The sequence below is a fragment of the Hyperolius riggenbachi genome, chromosome 5 (assembly GCF_040937935.1).
Source record: "Hyperolius riggenbachi isolate aHypRig1 chromosome 5, aHypRig1.pri, whole genome shotgun sequence".
NCBI lineage: Eukaryota > Metazoa > Chordata > Amphibia > Anura > Hyperoliidae > Hyperolius > Hyperolius riggenbachi.
This window is the reverse complement of record NC_090650.1, coordinates 4,690,210-4,714,277: the sequence shown is the minus strand read 5'-3', so window position 1 is coordinate 4,714,277 and position 24,068 is coordinate 4,690,210. Positions and strand designations below refer to the sequence as shown.

Sequence of the window (24,068 nt, the reverse complement as noted above, 5' to 3'; positions counted from 1 at the left end):
AGGACCGTGGTACTCCTGGCAGTTTCCTGTCTGTGAACCTCGTTGCATTGTGGGAAATAACAGCTGTTTCCAACTGCCAAAAAAGCAAGCAGCATCTCCTTCCAGTGACATCAACTGATAGCAGTAAATAGGTCATCATGTGATAAATGTCAGACTGTAAATCAGGGAGAGGAAAGATTTTACAATCGACTAAATCATTTATACATCATTATTGTAAAAATTAAGCACTTTTTAATTACATTATTTTCACTGGAGTTCCTCTTTATGTCACTGTACTGGTCAACATTTGGTGAACTAGAAACAGGCTTCTCATACAACCTTACAGAGAGCCCTGTTCCCATATACCGAATAGCGGCCTCTAGTGACTGACGGGAGTAGAAGCAGCCACACAATAATGGAGCTACTGGTGGCTTCTGCAGCTTCCGCTGGATGGCTGGGCATTCTGCACAAGGGGATAATTACATTTAGGGGGACATTCAAGGAAGACTGATAAAGTTTAATACGTTTGAACCCAATGAACACACACACGGGAGGAGGGGAATGGGGGGGGGGGGGTTCTCTCACCTCCTTAAACTTGTGCGCCAGTTTCGTTGCATCCAAATCGGAGGAAAACATTTCATCGCCTTCCGGGAGATCAAACACTTCGATGGCCGTTTCTCTTCCGGGGACGACAGGACCAACTTCTTCATCCTCCTCGTCTGTGGCGTACTCTCCTGTCTGCGATGACATCATAACAGCCATTAGTGTCATGTGATCTCACCTGTACACAGCCTAGCAGGGGGAGGGGCTCTATGCAAGGAGTGCTGAGGGACAATGGCCGGCACATCAGTAGCCACAACTCAAGAATAAAGAGTACCTGTAGCGATATAGAAAGAAGCCTGCGGATAATCCTGACGCTCCCCCTCATCTCCTCACTGTTCCAGCGCTGGGACCCCCTACCTGTTCAAGCTATAGTGGTCCCAGTGCTGTAGCGGCGAGATGGAAGGGGATGAGGAACGCCTGAAGGATCCAGAGGCTTCTCTCTACTGAGGTGAGTATCGTACTTTCTCTCCTTACATTGCCACAGGTTTGCTTTAAAGTGAACCAGACACCATTTTTAGCACCCAGGCCATCTCAATAGCACTTTAAAGGACAGCTGTAGTGAGAGGGACATGGAGGCTGACATATTTATTTGCTTTTAAACAATACCAGTTGCCTGGCTGTCCTGCTGATCCTCTGCCTCTAATACTTTTACACACAGCCCCTGAACAAGCATGCAGCAGATCAGGTGTTTCTGACATTGTCAGATCTGAAAAGATTAGCTGCATGCTTGTTTCTGGTGTGATTCAGACACTACTGCAGCCAAATAGATCAGCAGGGCTGCCAGGCAATTAGTATTGTTTAACAGGAAATAAATATGGCAGCCTCCATATTCTTCTCACTACAGTTCTCCTTTAAGTATGCATGCCATCAATGTTACCTCTTCTTTTTACAGTAACAAAAGTTTAGCAGAGGCGTTTGCCTCCCTACTTCCTCCTCCTTCCTAGGCCTGCCCAGGCAAAAATTACATGAATAAAGGACTGATGTATTTGTTTTATTTCAAAGAGTTTAGAGAAGTCACAGATGCTATCTTCACACCTTCCCCCGAATCAATAATGGGCAGCTAGAAGGGGCGGGGGGAACATGGCAGCTCCTATAGCTATTAGAAACCAGAAAAAGAAAAGTGGTGCTTGGTTCCCTTTGAAGAATAAATCATAATAACATACAATTTATGGAAGAAAAGCAGGACGATGAACTCAAAGTATTACGAGGAGATAAAAAATAAAGGGCGCCTCCAGTGGTCAGTGAGATACAAGGAATTCATTCGTTAACGGAGGTGGGAAGATACAATTGTCAGGAAGTGCTCAGAATCTGCCCTGAATCATGTTCTGTCCATACAATGAAGCACATAGATAATATAGGACAATGGCTGAGAGGTCCCCCAGTATTATTAAAGGCGGGATTCTGGGATACGGGACAATGGGAGTGTCCATCATATGAAGGTATCAGAATATCAGCTGTACGGACAGAACCTCAGAGCTCCGCCCACCATCTCCACGGAAAGTTCTGATGTGTAGCTGGTCTGGTCCAGCTCCTGGCGAGGGCACCAGGGGCGTATTCACAATGCATGGAAACAGCACAATGCCACTTTCTGCACACATACCTAAAACATTTATTCCAAGGTGGCAGGACAGAGCGGTGGGAGCGTGCAATCACTCTAATGGTGCCCATACACAGTACAATAAAAACGTTCAATTTTCCCATTTATTCAATCAAAACTATCAAATCAAATGAAAGTCAAAAATAATTTTTTTTTCGATCAAGAAAAACGAATGATTATCCCGTTTTTTCAATAAAAATCCGATCTTGCATGTTGGAAAAATCTTTCTATTCGATCAAACGGAATAATCAAACAAAATTATCTTATCTGAAAAAAAATTAGAAAATTGTACCATGAATGGGCACAATTAAGGAGCCCATTAACAGTACAATTATTCCTTCAGATTCAATCTTTCGATGCAATTTTTCATGATTGAACCACATAGAAATCTGCGCAGTGTGGCTCAAATCGATGGGAAATGATTCTTTTGTTGATTTAAAAAAATGAAAAAAAAAATCGATCCCAAAGTTGGACTTTATGATTGAATCGGAATGTAAAACCTTCTTAAATCGTTCCATTAATTGGAACAATCAATAATTGCTTTCCAATTAGTTTCAATCCTTCAAATCACGTTGAAAGATCAAATCAAGTACCGGTGGTGATTCTTTTCATCATATATTGTATCGTTTTTGATCCGATAATTCCTCCTCACAGTTGGCTTTTATTGACAGATTATGTTATATAACGATTTTAGCACTCGCATACCTTAATAATCTTTATGTCTAGCTGGTGGTGTGTTCATTCTATTAGCCCTAAACAGGCACCTACCTTACCTGTGCGGGGAGATTTTATTGGTTTCAATGTTTTGGTTTTTTTTATCTTTATTGGATACATCCCAATAATCTTGTTTCAAATTGTTTATGAATTTATATTGATGGGATTTTTGTAATTGGTTTGTTCCATAACTCCTAACATCACAGACTGACCCACACCCCCAACCAAGACCGACTGCTCACACCCCCAACCAAGACCGACTGCTCACACCCCCAACCAAGACCGACTGCTCACACCCCCAACCAAGACCGACTGCTCACACCCCCAACCAAGACCGACTGCTCACACCCCCAACCAAGACCGACTGCTCACACCCCCAACCAAGACCGACTGCTCACACCCCCAACCAAGACCGACTGCTCACACCCCCAACCAAGACCGACTGCTCACACCCCCAATCATGACAGAATGCCCACGCCCCCAACCATGGCAGGATGAACCACACCCCCAACCACTGTAGGCTGACCCACGCCCCCAACCACTGCATGAGGAACCCCCCCCCCCCCCAACCACTGCAGGCTTAACCACACCCTCAACCACTGCAGGCTGACCCATGCCCCCAACCACTGCATGAGGAACCACCCCCCCCCCCCCCCAACCACTGCAGGCTTAACCACACCCTCAACCACTGCAGGCTGACCCATGCCCCCAACCACTGCATGAGGAACCACCCCCCCCCCCCAACCACTGCAGGCTTAACCACACCCTCAACCACTGCAAGCTGACCCACACTCCCAACCACTGCAGGCTGACCCACGCCCCCAACCACTGCATGAGGAACCACCCCCCCCCCCCAACCACTGCAGGCTTAACCACACCCTCAACCACTGCAGGCTGACCCATGCCCCCAACCACTGCATGAGGAACCCCCCCCAACCACTGCAGGCTTAACCACACCCTCAACCACTGCAAGCTGACCCACACTCCCAACCACTGCAGGCTGACCCACGCCCCCAACCACTGCATGAGGAACCACCCCCCCCCCCAACCACTGCAGGCTTAACCACACCCTCAACCACTGCAGGCTGACCCATGCCCCCAACCACTGCATGAGGAACCACCCCCCCCCAACCACTGCAGGCTTAACCACACCCTCAACCACTGCAGGCTGACCCATGCCCCCAACCACTGCATGAGGAACCACCCCCCCCCCCAACCACTGCAGGCTTAACCACACCCTCAACCACTGCAAGCTGACCCACACTCCCAACCACTGCAGGCTGACCCACGCCCCCAACCACTGCATGAGGAACCCCCCCCCCCCAACCACTGCAGGCTTAACCACACCCTCAACCACTGCAGGCTGACCCATGCCCCCAACCACTGCATGAGGAACCACCCCCCCCCCCCCCAACCACTGCAGGCTTAACCACACCCTCAACCACTGCAGGCTGACCCATGCCCCCAACCACTGCATGAGGAACCACCCCCCCCCCCCAACCACTGCAGGCTTAACCACACCCTCAACCACTGCAAGCTGACCCACACTCCCAACCACTGCAGGCTGACCCACGCTCCCAACCACTGCATGAGGAACCACCCCCCCCCCCCAACCACTGCAGGCTTAACCACACCCTCAACCACTGCAGGCTGACCCATGCCCCCAACCACTGCATGAGGAACCACCCCCCCAACCACTGCAGGCTTAACCACACCCTCAACCACTGCAGGCTGACCCATGCCCCCAACCACTGCATGAGGAACCCCCCCCCCCAACCACTGCAGGCTTAACCACACCCTCAACCACTGCAGGCTGACCCATGCCCCCAACCACTGCATGAGGAACCACCCCCCCCCCCAACCACTGCAGGCTTAACCACACCCTCAACCACTGCAAGCTGACTCACGCCCCAACCACTGCAGGCTGATCAATACCCACCAACCAATACAGGCTGACCCACGCCCCAACCACTGCATGATAAATAATGACCACCAAAACATTTCAGGCTGAAACAAAGTCCCAACCCCTGCTGTATGAACCCGCCTAACCTTCCCACGCTGAACCACTTCGCCAAGGTTGCCATGGCAACCCATTCTATTCCTAAGTTCATTTTCAAAGCAACACTGTAAAAATGACAGCTGGAAGCAATGTAAATGTTTCCGGGGGAACTATAGCACAGGAGGAAGTCAGATGGTGTGACACACTTCCTGTCACGACACTCGCCAGAGAACACAAATCAAACATGAATAATTGGAATCCACATAACTTTATTACGGCGTATAATCTACATATATACACAGGATGTATTCATTCAGGTTACAGGGCTCTGATGATATGTGCAGCGAGTGGAAAGGGGGAGGGAGGTGAGTGCGCCGCTACTGAGGAGACGTGCAGCGACTAGGAAGGGGGGAGGGAGAGGAGTGCGCCGTGTTTCCCCCCGCTGGCGCCGTCCTGTGATTGGTGTGCCAGACGCGATCACCTGTCTGATTAATATTCCGCACAGCGCCGGCGTGTAATTTGATTATCTACTGCAGGAAATATTTATTCCTCCTATTTAGGTGAGCGACGTGTTCCAGAGGCTTAATGAGCTGCTTTATAAACGCCAGGACTTCACAGAGCTCGGGGGATATTGGGTGGTGTGACATCCATCTCACTCCCCACATGAAGGCCAACCCCGCCAGCACGTCAGTCACACCAGGAGGCCACCCGGGGGCGCTACATATAGAAGATGAATGCCGGCTACGCCAGCGTCAGTCACACCCAAGTGATTTTTCCACGATTTTTACCACAATTTTAATGAAAATGAATGGGAGCGATTTAAAAAAAACGCTAATCAATCGCAAAATGCTCAGAAAAGCGCTTCGAGTTTGTATGGGCCCATAAGGTATCAAAGTACATACAACTTTTTTATTTTTGCCTTTTTGTACATTGATCTTCTCTATTCCTAGCACACTGTTGTCAGCCATTCTAATAATATACATTACCCAGTAGTGCACACCCTCTCCAGGAGCGTAACAATAGACCCTGCAAGGGATGCAGCTGCAGGGGGGCCCAGTGAGCTCTAGTTACGCCACTGACCCTCTCTATTGTATTGTGATGCCATTAACGTCAAAATGATAATCTTCATTTTATGCAAATGTGTGCGGCTTTGAACTGTCCAATCAAATGCAGCAGCTGATGATTTTAATGCCAAGCTGCACAACTTTAACATAACATTTTCATTAACTTAAAATTGTTATCATGTCACTGGCGATCTCACTCTTTGTTTTGGAATGAATTGGAGTGTCTGGAGGAGTCCGACGCTAACAAGAGAAAATCATACAAACTCCATGCAGTCTCCTGGACAGGGCTTTAGCATTGCAGAGAAAATCGCAGGTTCCCTTTAAGCTGCGTCAGAGTCATGTGACCTTACCTCATCGTCGTCGGCGTCGTACTGCGCGTAGTGCTGCTCTAGCATCTCCCGCTGGCGGCGCTCTTGCTCCAGAGTCTGACTGATTAGCTGGGCCACCTCACTAATCTGTCCCGGTTTCTCACGGCCGATAATAAACCTGTGCCGGAAACAGAAACGTGAAATATTTTGCAATCATTTTGCACATAAATAACCAAATGTGCACAAAACTGTACAGACATGAGCTCTCTGCATGTATCATGGCAGCTTTTCAGCTGTCCTGTAGGCATGCTGTACAGACATGAGCTCTCTGCATGTATCATGGCAGCTTTTCAGCTGTCCTGTAGGCATGCTGTACAGACATGAGCTCACTGCATGTATCATGGCAGCTTTTCAGCTGTCCTGTAGGCATGCTGTACAGACATGAGCTGACTGCATGTATCATGGCAGCTTTTCTCAGCTATCCTGTAGGCATGCTGTACAGACATGAGCTGACTGCATGTATCATGGCAGCTTTTCTCAGCTATCCTGTAGGCATGCTGTAAAGACATAAGCTCACTGCATGTTTCATAGTGGCTTCATGGCGGCTTTTCAACTGTCTTGTAGGATAACTGAAAAGCTGAATGTTTCATGGCAGCTTTTTAGCTATCCTGAAAAGGCGCCAGGGGGAGGTTCTCCAGACAGCGGACGTACCTGACTTTTCCTTTGGTGTTTCGAAGAACCGTGGCTGCAAAGTTTTGAGTGACGCCAACAAGGCTGATTCCATCGACTTCCAAGATCTGATCATTAACGAGAATCCTGCGAGAGAGACGAGATGGCAGATAAAATACGAGATAACAACAAAGAAGGATAACAAATAGCGTGCATACATTACCAAACAACACAAGTACTAAAGCCCAGGGACAGCTCAGGGTACCACAAATCTCTGAGCACTTCACAACTCGACTACCGCACAACTCCGCGTACCGCACAACTGGACTACCGCACAACTCCGCGTACCGCACAACTGGACTACCGCACAACTCCGCGTACCGCACAACTCCGTGTACCGCACAACTGGACTACCGCACAACTCCGCGTAACTCTCAACCCAGCAGTTCATGGTCATGTGTTCAATATATTAAAATTGGCTTTTTAGGTGTAGTAATATATAAGATCTGTGATTAGTGAGATATGGGCTGATATTTTTATATTGGTGCCTTTAAGGTAGACCTTAATTGGGAGGAAGAAGTTCTATTCTACGTACCTGGGGCTTCGTCCAGCCCCCCATAGCCTTACAGGCTCCTTGGTTTCCTCCCGATCCGCTCGGTTGTGCCCCACCCCTAAAGCTCACAATCACCAACTGGACCAGTTGCGGGCTACTGCGCATGCAAGGCTCCGCCCCTCCGATCGAGGGGGAGGGGCCATTCATGAGCAGTAATCAGCAGCGGGCAATGTTTCGGAGGGGGGCAGCGGCACAAGATGGCGGACGAGGACCTGTAAGACTTATGGTGTCTGTCACTCCTATTTATTGCTATCTATTGCCCAGCATAATATGGTGGTGCTTTAGAAATACAATAAATGATAAAATAATAATAATACAATTCGCATTAAGTGTGAATTATCAGCATCTTATTGAACAACGTCAGTCGTGGCACCAGTGACGAGATCACGGAGAAGTCATGTGGGGTCAGAACAGAGGCGGGTTGAGCCATGGAGGAAGCGCAGCGACACGCAGGACGGCCATCACTGCTTGCCTGTTATCTGCACCTCTTACCACCCGGGACTATATCGGAATAGCATCCTGCTGGCACCCAATGCTGCATCAGATCTTCCTCTACATCTGGAGTGACATCTGACCCAACTCCATCCATCCATCTGCTGAGACACTGGATGGACTTGCTGGTGCCAGCAGGGGGCGCTGCTGAGGTGTTACCGCCTGTTCATATCACAGCCGCCATACAGGATCACTACAGATGGACACATCTCTTTCTTCTTTCGCTGTACATCCAGAATTCCTCGATTCTTAGCACTGAGTAACAATCTCTTGCTCTTACCGTCCGTCTCTTTGGGCCGCCCCGCCTTCTGTGACGGTTTTCACAAATATTCCAAGTTTCTCCAGACCGGTGTCTGCGCCGACCCCCATCCCGATAATACTGACGCCAAGACCGTCTTCATCTGAAAACAAACAAATCGACAGCATTGAATATCCCAACTCAGTCCGCACAGTGACAATATTAACCATTTCAGCCCTCAGTCGTTTTTCACCTTATGCATCAGAGCAATTTTCACCTCCCATTCATTCGCCAATAACTTTATCACTAATTATCACAATGAATTGATCTATATCTTGTTTTTTTCTGCCACCAATTAGGCTTTCTTTGGGTGGTACATTTTACTAAGAATTATTTTTTTCTAAATGCATTTTCACAGGAATATTAAGAAAAAAATGGAAAAAAAATCATTATTTCTCCGTTTTCGGCCATTATAGCTTTCAAATATTACACGCTACCATAATTAAAACCTATGTATTTTATTTGCCCATTTTTCCTGGTTATTACACCATTTAAATTATGTCCCTATCACAATGTATGGGGCCAATATTTTATTTGGAAATAAAGGTGCATTTTTAAGTTTTGCGTCCATCACTATTTACAAGCTTATAATTTAAAAAATGTTCGTAATATACCCTCTTCACATGCGGATTAAAAACGTTCAGACCCTTAGGTAACTATTTTTTTGTTTTTTTAAATAGTAATTTTTATTTTAATCAAAAATTTTATTTGGGTAATTTTTGGTGTGGGAGGTAAACTGTTAATTTTAAAAGTAATAATGTTGTAGATGTAGTTGTACTATTTGGCCACAAGATGGCCACAGAATTTAATTTAATTTTTCATTTAAATTTTTTTTTTTAGTCCTGGAAGCAAAGTGGTCGCTTCCAGGAAGCATATGGAGGACGGAAAACTTTTTTTTGTCAGAAACCGTCGGTTTTTCTGCCGGGGACTTAGATCAATGTTAGATCAAAGAATGGGAACTATGTTCCCATTCATTGATCTCCGGGCTAACGTGGAGGAGGAAGGGGGAGGGCGGCACGGGGGCACGCTGGCACGCGCGTGATCGAGCGCAAGAACGTGCAGCAGCCGTCTGGACGAGACAATCACGTCCAGGCAGCTTAAAGAGAATCTGAAGTGAAGTTAAAACTCGCTTTTCACCTTATATTCAACAGAGGCATGTTTGCCCCTGCTAAAACGCCGCTATCCCGCGGTATAACGAGGGGTCTTTACCCCCCAAATCCCCTCCGTGCTGTGCGGGGATCGCTTCCTGTTGAGGCAGGGCTAACGGCCGCAGCCCTGCCTCTCAGCGCATCTATCAGCGCTGATCACCGCCTCTCCCGAGCCTCTCTCAGTCTTCCTTCACTGAGGGGGGCGGGGAGGAGGCGGAGATCTGCCGCTGATAGACACGCATGGGGCAGAGCTACAGCCATTAGCTCCGCCTCCATGAGCAGCAAAATCTACGACCAAGTTGGTCGTGGATTTTGCAGGGAGGGATTTGGGGGTTAAAGACCCCTCGTTCTGCCGCGGGATAGCGGCGTTGTAGCTGGGGCAAACATGCCCATGTTAAATATAAGGTAAAATGCGAGTTTTGATCTCGCTTCAGAGTCTCTTTAAATGATTAAGGTGCCCATACACAGTACAATTTTTCCCAAATTTTTTTTCGATTAGATAACTTTGTTTGATTATAAAGTTAGATCGAATATAATGATTTTTCCAACATATCCGTTCGGATTTTTATTGAAAAAATAGGATAATCGATTATTTTTTCTTAATCAAAAAAGATTTTTCTAAACTTTCATTCAATTCGATTGTTTAGGTAGAATAAACGGTAAAATGAAACGTTTTTATTATACCGTGTATGGGCAGCATTACGCTGAGGACAGACAGAGGGGTCCGGCACGGTGGTCTCTGTTAGGGCTCAGACACAATATAAGTTTAGTTATCACAGCTTTCAGAGAGCTTTTTAAAAAAACACTCCCGTTGACTTACAATAAAATCGCAGTAAAATCGTGCAATTTTACGGGGATCGTGATTTTAATGTAAATCAATGGAAGAGGTTTTTTTAAAGCTCTCAGAAAAGCGCTTATAGTGTGTCTGAACCTTTAGGGCCCGTTTCCATTACGTACAGATACACATCGTTACCCCGCCACTGAGCCAAACGGGAAAACGCTGCCTATTCCGTAAAATAGCATGAAGGCCAGATTGCATGTTGGTGTGATACCGGACTGTGCATGACACGGCTACAGGGATTCGCACGCGTGCTCCCATGTCTGCAAGTGCCACGCAGCGTCCTGTAAGACGCACGCACCCTCAGTGGAGACTGAAGCTAAAAATGATATAATGATTGGTATGTGTAGTACGGCTAAGAAATAAAACACTAGGAGCAGAGACATAAGTCTAATATTGTTTCCAGTACAGGAAGAGTTAAGAAACTCCAGTTGTTATCTATGCAAAAGAGCCATTGAGCTCCACAACTTTCAAAGTGGCAGAGAGCTCTGTCTTCTGAAGCTTGTTATCTCAACTGTCAGTCACTGTATTTTCTTTTCCTCTGCAGAGGACAGGTCAATAGTTCACTGCCTGCTCTGTGAAATCATTTAGAATGCCGAGTAGTGTGTAAACTGCAAATATTAGAGAATGATGCAATGTTATAAAACACAATAACAACAATATTTTTATAGCGCTTTTCTCCATGGGGACTCAAAGCGCTATATAACTGCAAATAAAAATATGAGAATATTTTCTTTGCTACTAATGTTCTAGTAATTATCCGTACTACACAACCAATTCATTAAATCATATATTTTTTTTTCGCTTCAGTGTCTTTTTAAGCTGATAAAAAGCTAATACCACATTTATGATAATACTTTAGGGTGCTGCAATGACAACCATGATAATAATAATATTCCTTCGCAGATCAGATCGATGCTGTAAAATCAGCCTGTCTGCTCTCTGTAGTCATAGACGCTCCTTCAGCTGGGCTGCTTCAGGCCAATTCAGCAATTTTTAAAAGGGGTATTTTGTACTGCCAAAGCCTCAATAAATGCGCAGTCGTGCGGCACGGCGATTAATATGCTAAACGCGGTCCCCTTGTGATCAGAAAATCATTGCAAATTGTGGCGATCTAAAAAAACGCAATCGCAAATGGGACCGGTGGAAAAAGTCCCCTTATTCTCGGTGAGCAGCCATTATACAGATAATATGTAACGCTGGGGTCAGATTGTTTACTAGACATGGCGGATAATGAGCGTGTAAAGCTGCGGCCTTGTCCAGCGCCGCTCTCACCTCAGAAATGACCGGACGCTAAACGAATGGCCTTTATTAAATATCGCTCTCTCTAGCTTGCTCGCTGGAAGCGATTAAAGATGCATTTATCTCCGTTTCCCTGCCGAGCGCAGCCAGAAAATATTCTGCACAAACGCTCAACGTTATCTGACGTCTGAGCTAAGCACTACCACAAAAACCACTCAAATCATCATCAATCCGAAAACACCACATGGAATTCATAAAATACAATAACATAAACGACGAGAGCTCTGCAGGGCAATGATATAATGCTGGGAATACACAATGGGCTTGATTCACAAAAGAGTGCTAACTGATAGCACGGCCATTTTCTCGCGAATCCATTATCGGTTTGCGTGAAAATTCGCGATCACGCAAAACGCAAAAATACGCACGAAAACGGCCGTGCTATCAGTTAGCCCTCTTTTGTGAATCAAGCCCATTGAGGTTGTTTTTTTTTTTTGGTAGATTTAATTTCCGATCAATCTCCCAATCATTTCCATTCCCTTCTATGAGAAAAAACGATTAAAATCAGATTGGACCAGAAATGATCTATCCTGCCATCTATATGCCAAAAAAACCTCATAGAATATTTCCAACATGAATGCCTAACTTACATATCAGCCAAGAAAATATCCAGATGAATTGGCCAAGATGTCGGAAAGGAGTAGAAATGATGGAAATGCATTGCATGATATCAGCAGGTGAGATAACCTCATCTCTGTCATATTATACATATCATAACTAGACGTCTCACCAAACTGCACAAGGATTTACCTCATGGGGACGGCCATCTTGCTTCCTTCACTCTTAAAGCAGGATTGTCAGTCATAAGATCAAATTCCATTTACCCACTGCTCTGTGTTTAATATGTAGTCTACAACCTGACCCTCCATTGCAAGCGTTCCAATATAATCATAAATGTGTCTGCTGTAATGAATCTTATCTTAGCCTGGCTCTATTTGGTACATTGCAGAGAAGGAAGCGTGACATCTCCCCTCCCACATTCCTGCTCCTCACTGATTGGCTGAGGGCAGTTCAGTGGGACAGGAGGCTGAGAAGGGAAATACACCTCACCCCTCTGCAGAAGCTGCTGAAATACGATCTATGCTGTGCTCATGTGTGTTTACAAAGCAAACTAGATATGACAGTGCAGTTTCTAGGAGAAAAAAAGAGTAAGGGAGGAAATGACATCATGATTGGCTTCAGTCAGTGCCTGTTTATTTACTACATAAAATTCACTGAAATCAAAAAGTGGACAGTACAATACATGTTATGTAAGTAGAACAAATATTTATCTACTTATATGTGGTTTTTGTTTCCTGGGACAGTATGGCTGTCTCTGCTGATTTAAAATGGACATCATTTGCAGGGTGTATGATTCTAAGGGAAAAGTAATACTATCTCTAAACACTAAGGCCGCGTTCACATCACAAACGCGGACGGGCACGCACGCGGAACGCAACGCGTACGAACGCACGCCATCCGCGTTTGTATGCGTTGCGTGGCTGATCCCATCACTGAAAAGTGAATGGGACAGCCACGCGTTTTTGCAAAAAATGCGTGCAGCATGCGTACCCGGACCGCACAGGTCCAGAACGCATGCAGTGTGAACATCAGACAGTGCACTCTATGCACTGTCTGATGTTGTGCGTGTCGGCCACCTGCACGCCTTTCCAAAACGCGGCTGGAAACGCGTGCAGTGTGAACGGGGCCTTAGGGCTCAGCCACACTATAAGCGCTTATGTGAGTGCTTTGTGATTGATTAGCGCTTTTTAAAAATCGCTCCCATTCACTTTCATTAAATTTGCAGTAAAAATCACCGCAATTTTTCGTCTACGCAACTGTGCGTTCGCGGCGATTTTTAAACAATTTTTACCGCGATTTTAATGGAAGTGTATGGGAACAATTTTTGAAAGGCGCTCAGAAAAGTTAATTAATCACAAGCGCTCAGAAAACTACCACGCTTATAGTGTGGCTGAGCCCTAAAGGGTTATTTCTGTCTCTAAGCTTCCCTGAGAGGAAAATGTTTATACTAGAGTAAGAAACCGCTGGAAGCAGAGGAAGGGTACGTTCACATCAAGACACGCAATGCGTACGATCGCACGCCATCTGCACCACTATGCGTTGCGCTGTTGATATAATTCATTACAGTGAATGGATCAGGGCTGCGCTTGCGGACAGAACGCAGCCCCTATGATGTGAGCGGCAGGAGGGTTGTCTATGCCCTTCTGCTGTTCTTTCGTGTCCCACATCCTACACGCTTCCAAATACGCACGGAAGTGCATCATGATGTAAACGAGGCCTGACTCAGCGCTGTTTACATTCACTGCTCTTCACTGAAGACAGCGGAAACAAAAATCATTATCTGCGGGAAAAATGTGAGATCTGCAAATAAAAGGTTTGTGTGGAATTATATTTGCAAATCTGAGTCAACACATTATAAAGCCACAAAATGAATAAATATAGTATAGACTGACTGATCACCCCTTCCCCCCCCCCCCCCCCCTCCCTTCAACCTGCACAAACACACATTAAGCACCCCTGCATTTAGTATCCTCATGATATATCCCATCTTCACACTGTCTAAAATGTGTACCCATAATATTATTATTATTATTATTATTATGTATTTATATGGCACTGACATCTCCTGCAGCACATTACAGAGTACATAGTCATGTCACTGACTGTCCTCGGAGAAGCTCACACTCTAATCCTACCATAGTCATAGTCTAATGTCCTACCATATTATTATTATGTATTTATATAGCACTGACATCTCCTGCAGCACTTTACAGAGTACATAGTCATGTCACTGACTGTCCTCAGAGGAGCTCACACTCTAATCCTACCATAGTCATAGTCTAATGTCCTACCATATTATTATTATGTATTTATATAGCACTGACATCTTCTGCAGCACATTACAGAGTACATAACCATGTCACTGACTGTCCTCAGAGGAGTTCACACTCTAATCCTACCATAGTCATAGTCTAATGTCCTACCATATTATTATTATGTATTTATATAGCACTGACCTCTTCTGCAGCACATTACAGAGTACATAGTCATGTCACTGACTGTCCTCAGAGGAGCTCACAGTCCAATCCTACCATAATCATAGTCTAATGTCCTACCATATTATTATTATGTATTTATATAGCACTGACATCTTCTGCAGCACATTACAGAGTACATAGTCATGTCACTGACTGTCCTCAGAGGAGCTCACAGTACAATCCTACCACAGTCATAGTCTAATGTCCTACCATATTATTATGTATTTATATAGCAGTGACATCTTCTGCAGCACATTACAGAGTACATAGTCATGTCACTGACTGTCCTCAGAGGAGCTCACAGTCCAATCCTACCACAGTCATAGTCTAATGTCCTGCCATATTATTATTATGTATTTATATAGCACTGACATCTTCTGCAGCACATTACAGAGTACATAGTCATGTCACTGACTGTCCTCAGAGGAGCTCACACTCTAATCCTACCATAGTCATAGTCTAATGTCCTACCATATTATTATTAGGTATTTATATACCACTGACATCTTCTGCAGCACTTTACAGAATGCATAGTCATGTCACTGACTGTCCTCAGAGGAGCTCACAATCTAATCCTACCATAGTCATAGTGTAATGTCCTACCGTATTATTATTATGTATTTATATAGCACTGACATCTTCTGCAGCACATTACAAAGTACATAGTCATGTCACTGACTGTCCTCAGAGGAGCTCACAATCTAATCCTACCATAGTCATGAAGTGGTGAGAGAAAGCACAGAAATAGTAGGGAGAACATGCAGACTCTATGCCAGTAGAGTCCTGGTTGGGAATTGAACCCGGGATGCCAGCGCTGGGAGTCTCACCACTACGCCAGTGTACAGCGTGGGGTTTACCATTAATATTAGTATAGAAATAGACTGGAAGTATTGGCATTTCCTCAGCACTGGTATTCTTTCACTATGAAGCCAGTGCAGAGGGAGAGATGGGACTGGCACTGATCACTGCACTGGCAGCCACACAACATGCACACACCATGCTGTCCAGCAGGGGTCGCTGTCATACCTCTTACTGATGATCTATAATGATTATACACACAAACCAGCAATGCTTTACTCCACATGATGGATGGAGTCACACCTGAGGCCAGGCGCACACAGGAGGCAGCTGAAGGTCACACAGGAGGAGGCTGTGTCGTCCGGCCATCCTCAGTGCGCCATTACTGGAAACCGACACCCAGCCTCTGCACTAAAACCTGCAGATAATGGCAACCGCAGTCATCCCTTCACCATCAGCTTACCCGCCACCGGACAGGAAACATGAACCAAACCAACAGCCTAGCAACCTAACCGTATTCACCACAGACTAAAAACAAGCTCTAATGTCATACCTAGGCCTCAGCCTTCCCCACAGATCTGCAGCACTTTACAGAGTACATAGTCATGTCATTGACTGTCCTCAGAGGAGCTCACAATCTAATCCTACGATAGTCATAGTCTAATGTCCTACCATATTATTATTATGTATTTATATAGCACTGACATCTCCTGCAGCACTTTACAGAGTACATAGTCATGTCACTGACTGTCCTCAGAGGAGCTCACAATCTAACCCTACCATAGTCATAGTGTAATGTCCTACATTATTATTATAATTATGTATTTATATAGCACTGACATCTTCTGCAGCACATTACAGAGTACATAGTCATGTCACTGACTGTCCTCAGAGGAGCTCACACTCTAATCCTACCATAGTCAAAGTCTAATGTCCTACCGTATTATTATTATGTATTTATATAGCACTGACATCTCCTGCAGCACATTACAGAGTACATAATCATGTCACTGACTGTCCTCAGAGGAGCGCACAATCTAATCCTACCATAGTCATAGTCTAATGTCCTACCATATTATTATTATTATGATGTATTTATATAGCACTGACATCTTCTGCAGCACATTACAGGGTACACAGTCATGTCACTGGTTGTCCTCAGAGAAGCTCACAATCTAATCCTACCATAGTCATAGTCTAATGTCCTACCATATTATTATTATTATGTATTTATATAGCACTGACATCTCCTGCAGCACATTACAGAGTACATAGTCATGTCACTGGCTGTCCTCAGAGGAGCTCACACTCTAATCCTACCATAGTCATAGTCTAATGTCCTACCATATAATTATTATGTATTTATATAGCACTGACATCTTCTGCAGCACTGTACAGAGTACATAGTCATGTCACTGACTGTCCTCAGAGGAGATCACACTCTAATCCTACCATAGTCATAGTGTAATGTCCTACCATATTATTATTATGTATTTATATAGCACTGACATCTTCTGCAGCACTGTACACAGTACATAGTCATGTCACTGGCTGTCCTCAGAGGAGTTCACAATCTATTCCTAACATACAGGATCTTCTCAAAAAATTAGCATATTGTGATAAAGTTCATTATTTTCTGTAATGTACTGATAAACAGACTTTCATATATTTTAGATTCAAATACACACAACTGAAGTAGTTCAAGCCTTTTATTGTTTTAATATTGATGATTTTGGCATACAGCTCATGAAAACCCAAATTTCCTATCTCAAAAAATTAGCATATTTCATCCAACCAATAATGTGTTTTTAAGTGAACCAGAGACGAAGCACCCTTGTGTATTTTACCATAGAAATCAGTGGGAACATTAGAGAAAACATTTACCATGCTCTCTGTTCCATCCTCACTGCTAAAAGTGTCTGTTATCTAGCTGAGATAAGAATCCTGGACTGAGCATTGATTCTGGCTTTGCTATAATGACTCAGCTATAATGATTCCTGAGCAAAGCCAGCAGGGGGCAGGCTTGGACTTGAAGACAGCAAAGAACACAGTCTCAGCTATAATTATTCTGTAGCAAAGCCAGACCGACTGCTTAGTCGGGATTCTTATCTTAGAGGTGATAACAGGCAAATTAAACAGAGAACAATGTAACAAAGAGCAGATTAGGTGTTTACTGTCATGTTCCCACTGATTTATAAGGTAAAATACATGAGGTTGCTTCATCTCTGGTTCTCTTTAAAACAAAAAAAGTCAACCTTCAAATAATTATGTTCAGTTATGCCCTCAATACTTGGCCGGGAATCCTTTTGCATAAATGACTGCTTCAATGCGGCGTAGCATGGAGGCAATCAGCCTGTGGCACTGCTCAGGTGTTATGGAGGCCCAGGATGCTTCGATAGCGGCCTTAAGCTCATCCAGAGTGTTGGGTCTTGCGTCTCTCAACTTTCTCTTCACAATATCCCACAGATTCTCTATGGGGTTCAGGTCAGGAGAGTTGGCAGGCCAATTGAGCACAGTAATACCATGGTCAGTAAACCATTTACCAGTGGTTTTGGCACTGAGAGCAGGTGCCAGGTCGTGCTGAAAAATGAAATCTTCATCTCCATAAAGCTTTTCAGCAGATGGAAGCATGAACCCACTTTTGAACCAGAAACAGCGGCAGAAGCGCCTGACCTGGGCTACAGAGAAGCAGCACTGGACTGTTGCTCAGTGGTCCAAAGTAGTTTTTTCAGATGAAAGCAACTTTTACATGTCATTCGAAAATCAAGGTGCCAGAGTTTGGAGGAAGACTGGGGAGAGGGAAATGCCAAAATGCCTGAAGTCCAGTATCAAGTACCCACAGTCAGTGATGGTATGGGGTGCCATGTCAGCTGCTGGTGTTGGTCCACTGTGTTTTATCAAGGGCAGGGTCATTGCAGCTAGCTATCAGGAGATTTTGGAGCACTTCCTGCTTCCATCTGCTGAAAAGCTTTATGGAGATGAAGATTTCATTTTTCAGCATGACCTGGCACCTGCTCACAGTGCCAAAACCACTGGTAAATGGTTTACTGACCATGGTATTAGTGTGCTCAATTGGCCTGCCAACTCTCCTGACCTGAACCCCATAGAGAATCTGTGGGATATTGTGAAGAGAAAGTTGAGAGAGGCAAGACCCAACACTCTGGATGAGCTTAAGGCCGCTATCGAAGCATCCTGGGCCTCCATAACACCTGAGCAGTGCCACAGGCTGATTGCCTCCATGCCACGCCCCATTGAAGCAATCATTTCTGCAAAGGATTCCCGACCAAGTATTGAGCGGGTCAGGAAAATATGGCGTGGGGAAAAAATGGCGCACAGTGATAAATCTTTTAAAACGGTATTTATAGTTTTAAGGATATGCAGTAACTTTATTTAAAACGCTATTTATCGTTGGTCTGACCCCCGCCCCTCATGTCCTGCGGTGTCCCCCGGTTCCTGTCTTCTGTGTCCCCCGGTTCCTGTCTTCTGCCTCCCCCGCGCCCCCTCGCACGTCCAATTTTGTCTCCCAGTGATTTCATCTCTGCCCCGGACTGGAGTGTAATGCTACAACAGTCCTACCTAAGCAGATCTTACGAACAGCTGGTGGATGTATCTGCTCGCTGCCGCTGATGACTTTCTGATGCACCAATCACGCTGGGGGCGCTGCTCCAGAATTGCCAGTCACCGCTGCTCATGTCTCTGCTCCGTCTGCTAATTGGACCCAATGCTCCCGCCTCCGAGACCATCGCGTCCAATTAGCAGACGGAGCAGAGACATGAGCAGCGGTGATTGGCAGTTCTGGAGCAGCGCCCCCAGCGTGATTGGTGCATCAGAAAGTCTTCAGCGGCAGCGAGCAGATACATCCACCAGCTGTTCGTAAGATCTGCTTAGGTAGGACTGTTGTAGCATTACACTCCAGGCCGGGGCAGAGATGAAATCACTGGGAGACAAAATTGGACGTGCGAGGGGGGGCGGGGGAGGCAGAAGACAGGAACCGGGGGACACCGCAGGACATGAGGGGCGGGGGTCAGACCAACGATAAATAGCGTTTTAAATAAAGTTACTGCATATCCTTAAAACTATAAATACCGTTTTAAAAGATTTATCACTGCGCCATTTTTTCCCCACGCCATTTTTGACTGTACGCGTATTGAGTGCACAACTGAACCTAATTATTGGAAGGTTGACTTTTTTTGTTTTAAAAACACTTTTCTTTTATTGGTCGGATGAAATATGCTAATTTTTTGAGATAGGAAATTTGGGTTTTCATGAGCTGTATGCCAAAATCATCAATATTAAAACAATAAAAGGCTTGAACTACTTCAGTTGTGTGTAATGAATCTAAAATATATGAAAGTCTAATGTTTATCAGTACATTACAGAAAATAATGAACTTTATTACAATATGCTAATTTTTTGAGAAGATCCTGTAGTCATAGAGACACAGGGAGAACATACAAGCTCTCTGCAGATAGTGCCCCAGGTGGGATTTGAACCATGGACTCAGCTCACAGAGATGATGGGACAGGGGGTGGAGTTTAATGCAATGAAGCAGCATCTGAAACTGACACAGGAAGTCAGCGTAACAGAATATGCATTAGGGCTTCAGTTAGTTCAGCCCCCACCCTGCTGGACAGGTCAGGAGGTGTCAGGAGATGTTTCAGTAAATGGAAACAAGGGCGAGAACTTGTGTCTCAGCTCTACGCAAAACATCTGCCAGTTATGGGTAAAGCCTTATAAATACGTTTAATTATGGTTGGCCAATCACTGACCAATTTAACCACCTCCATGTAGTATGAGGTATGAGGGGGCAACCGATATTGCATACTGTGCAGATTGGGTAGGTAACCTCTCATACTACATGGAGGTGGTAGAATCGGTCAGTGATTGGCCAATCATAATGGAACGTGTGTATCAGGCTATCGTCACTGTGTGTTTCCCTCCCCCGCGCCCCCGGACTCCATGACATAATCTGCAATTATCGCGCCGGCGTTTCTGACGAGAGATCCCCTTACGGAAGCTGCGACCCGATACTTGTTTAGCACGCAGTGGCGACACCTTTTCCATGATTACTCGCGCTGCAGTTTCTGCTTTGCCGCGGCGGATGAATTTCCTACTCACGGCAGGAAACGCTCACCTTTCTCCAGATCCACGGGGAATATATCCAGCTTTTCCACGCGCTTCTCCAGCTCGTATTCCGCTGAGGCCGCCACCGGGTCCACCTCCTCGTTCCGCCGGTCGTAGTCCTCGTTGGAGTACGTGTTGAACACCTGCCAAAGACAAGCACATGTTTAGGGTTATATTTTCTGATGCTCAACACGTGAGAATCATTTATTTCATGTCAGATTTTGATGAATGAGATAATCGTCAGATGATCGCTGGTGTGACACAGCGCAGAGATCAGGAATGTGTCATTCTACGCGAGGACCTCGGAGGAGGACACAGACCTAACGTAAGGCCAGGGGACGCACCAGAGCGCATGCAGGAACGATTTGTGCTTTCTAGGAATTGTTGTTCATCCCAAAAGCGCTACACTACTGTACGACTATGGCAGCGATTCCACAGGAGAGATTGCGATTTGCCAAAATTGAAATTGCGCTACCTGCAGCATTTTCAGAGCGATTTAAAGAGACACTGAAGCGGAAAAAAAATGTATGATATTATGATTTGTATGTGTAGTACGGCTAAGAAATAAAACATTAAGATCAGATACATCAGTCTAATTGTTTCCAGTACAGGAAGAGTTAAGAAACTCCAGTTGTTATCTCTATGCAAACAAGCTATTAATCTCTACGACTTTCAAAGTCATGGAGAGGGCTGTTTTCTGACTTTTATTATCTCAACTGTTCCTGAACTGTTTTCTTTTTCTCTGGCAGAGGAGAGGTCATTAGTTAACAGACTGCTCTGAAAGAATCATTTTGAATGCTGAGTGTTGTGTAATCTGCACATATTAGAGAATGATGCAATGTTAGAAAAAACACTGTATACCTGAAAATAAAAATATGAGGATATTTTCTTTGCTGCTAATCTTCTAGTAATTATTCATAGTACACAACCAATTCATTATATTATATATTTTTTTTCGCTTCAGTGTCTCTTTACAGGACCTCTATCGCGAAAATCAAAACATTTAAAATATATATATAAACAAATACATATAAGAAGTGTGTTTCTTCCAGAGTAAAATGGGCCATAAATTACTTTTCTCCCATGTTGCTGTCACTTACAGTAAGTAGTAGAAATCTGACAGAAACGACAGATATCTGACTAGCCCATTTCCTCATGGGGGTTCTCAGGGATTTCTTTACTTTCAAAAGCATTTAGTGAATGGCAGTTGCTCGATCCAACTGCCCAAAAAAAGTGTACGGTGAGCAGGGAGGCTGGCCAGCATCTTTGTACAAATCTTTTTCAGGAAGTGTCTTTATAAAGAATAAAAGCCATGCTGGGAATCCCCCATGGAGAGATGGACTAGCCTTAAAACCTGACGGTAATGTCAGATTTCTGCTACCTACTGTAAGTGACAGCAACATAGGAGAAAAGTAATGTATGGCTCATTTTACTCTGGGAGAAATATACTTTTTATTTGTATATGTTTACATATATTTTACATTTCAAGATTTTCGAGACAGAGGTCCTTTAATTCTTAATAACTTAGAACTTGCTTTCTACTCTAAACGATAAGCAAAAGCATAATATTCTTTACAGAAAAACATTTCCTTGTTACAGCTGATACAAATACTGCAGTGTGTCTACTTCCTGCTTTCATGGCAGCAGACAAAGGGTTAACATCCTGTGTTTACAAATTAGCTGCTTTGCCGAGGACTGCCGAGATTCCTGAGCTGACAGAGATCAAATTACAGTTGTGATTAGTCACAGATGAGGGGGAATTAGACAGGCTAAACTCTCTAAACACATACAGGCTGCATTTCTCTGTGTTTTCCTTCCGTTCTGTGCAAGAGTTCAGGTCCACTTTAATATCGCATTCCATGAAATCTCTACGGAAAAAGCGCTGGTTGTTAGGTGCAAAAATCGGTATAAAAGACGCTCGCATTTTTGATAGCGATTTGCTATCTCTAGTGGATCCCAGCAGACAGTAAAGGTCATGTGATGTCACTTGTGATGTCATTTTCTGCTCTTACTCGCTGCCTGCTCTGCCATATTTTCATGAAGCTATTTCTTACACAGATTTGTAGCTTCTTATGGCGAAGTATGAATCTGTGGAGGCGTCACAACACAGGCTGGTCCCGGGAGAAGGGGCCAGACACACAAAACTACTCCACCCGTGCCGTTAAGGCTCGGTTCCCACTTCAGCGAATGCAGAACGGACACAGTAAGTGAATCTAATAAGCGTACACACCGTCCTCTCCACCTCCGCTTGCCATCTCAAGCGAGCACCGCCTCCTTTCCTGCTGCCGTTGGGTCCCTCGATATTCAGGGCGGAGGCCGGCAGGAGCATGGCGCTCTCCATAGGCTGCAGCAGGCCAATTCTGCCTAGCAAGTGAGAGAATATTCATCGGTCCAACATGAACCAATGAGAATTCTCCCTGTTGCTGAGGATTCCCATGAGTCTTTTGCAGCCCAATAGAGATTCCCATACATCTTTACTTTGTACGGAGAGCATGCCGGCGGCCGCGGAACTATGAAGGATACAAAGATGATTATTTCAGCACAAATGAGCACATGCTCAGCACTACCCACCCATGCCAGTTTCATGTCTGTAGTCATACCTCCCAACTTTTTGAGATGAGAAAAAGGGACACTTCACCCTGCCACACCCCTGGCCACACCCACGCCACGCCTCTAGTCACGCATACCCTAAAAATTTAACAAGAAAAATGTTGTTTTATAATTCAAACCACACTGGTCCTTTCTATCCTGGTTCATTTTCCTTAATAGTAACATTTTAAAATTAGTAATATATCAATTTAAAGGATGGGAATAACGTTTAGAGTCAATCAAACACATTTTTAGTAGAGAAATATTTATATTTACATAGAAAGAGGTACAAAGTCCTGAAAGAGGGACAAATGAGGAGGAAAAAGGGACAGTTGGGAGCTATGTCGGTAGGTTGTTGTATGGGGGCTGCGTGATGGGATTGTTTTGGATATAAGTGCTACTATCTTCAAAATGAAAGCAGCACAAATGAACCAAACAGGATGGAATTGTTATTTGTGCTGATTGGGGGGGGGGGGGGTTGGTACGGGCATTGTTTGCGTCACGTAGCTGGCAAACTCAGCCTCGTTCAAACATCCCGCAATCTGTGTAACGAAATGACCTTCATGGAAGTGCACTGGTTGGGAGAGATGAGCCGCCACTCGCGGTGATTGTTCCTGCCGATGCCACAAAGCGATGTTCCAAATGTCACCTAGCGTGGCTGAATAATGAACCGCAGGACTGGCCACTCCAAGGGATTATCCGGCTGATAAGCCTCGCAAACAATGCAATAACAGCTTCTTCTAAAGAGACGGGCAATAAAACGTACAATGGCTGAACGAGGAGGCCGAGATTCACCGGCGTACAAGCCAAGTTCAAACACGCCTGTATCTGCGGGTACCGCCACCGCCAGCATGTGTTGTGTCTTGTCTGCTTCCTCGTACAATACCGGCTGTAC

The 24,068-nt window shown here is 45.0% G+C and overlaps 1 protein-coding gene across 6 annotated transcripts in view; it reads right to left on the bottom strand.

Annotated features, from left to right (window-relative positions):
* Nucleotides 1–24,068, bottom strand: part of PPP1R9A (protein phosphatase 1 regulatory subunit 9A) — a 200,541-nt gene that overhangs the window by 72,045 nt on the left and 104,428 nt on the right. For all 6 annotated transcript variants that reach the window (XM_068235034.1, XM_068235033.1, XM_068235035.1 and 3 more), the window contains exons 3-7: nucleotides 20,595–20,727; nucleotides 8,319–8,439; nucleotides 6,976–7,080; nucleotides 6,307–6,442; nucleotides 565–717 (exon numbers count right to left, since the gene is read on the bottom strand). In XM_068235034.1, the coding sequence (XP_068091135.1) occupies nucleotides 565–717; nucleotides 6,307–6,442; nucleotides 6,976–7,080; nucleotides 8,319–8,439; nucleotides 20,595–20,727 (648 nt within the window). The remainder of the gene's footprint in view (nucleotides 1–564; nucleotides 718–6,306; nucleotides 6,443–6,975; nucleotides 7,081–8,318; nucleotides 8,440–20,594; nucleotides 20,728–24,068) is intronic.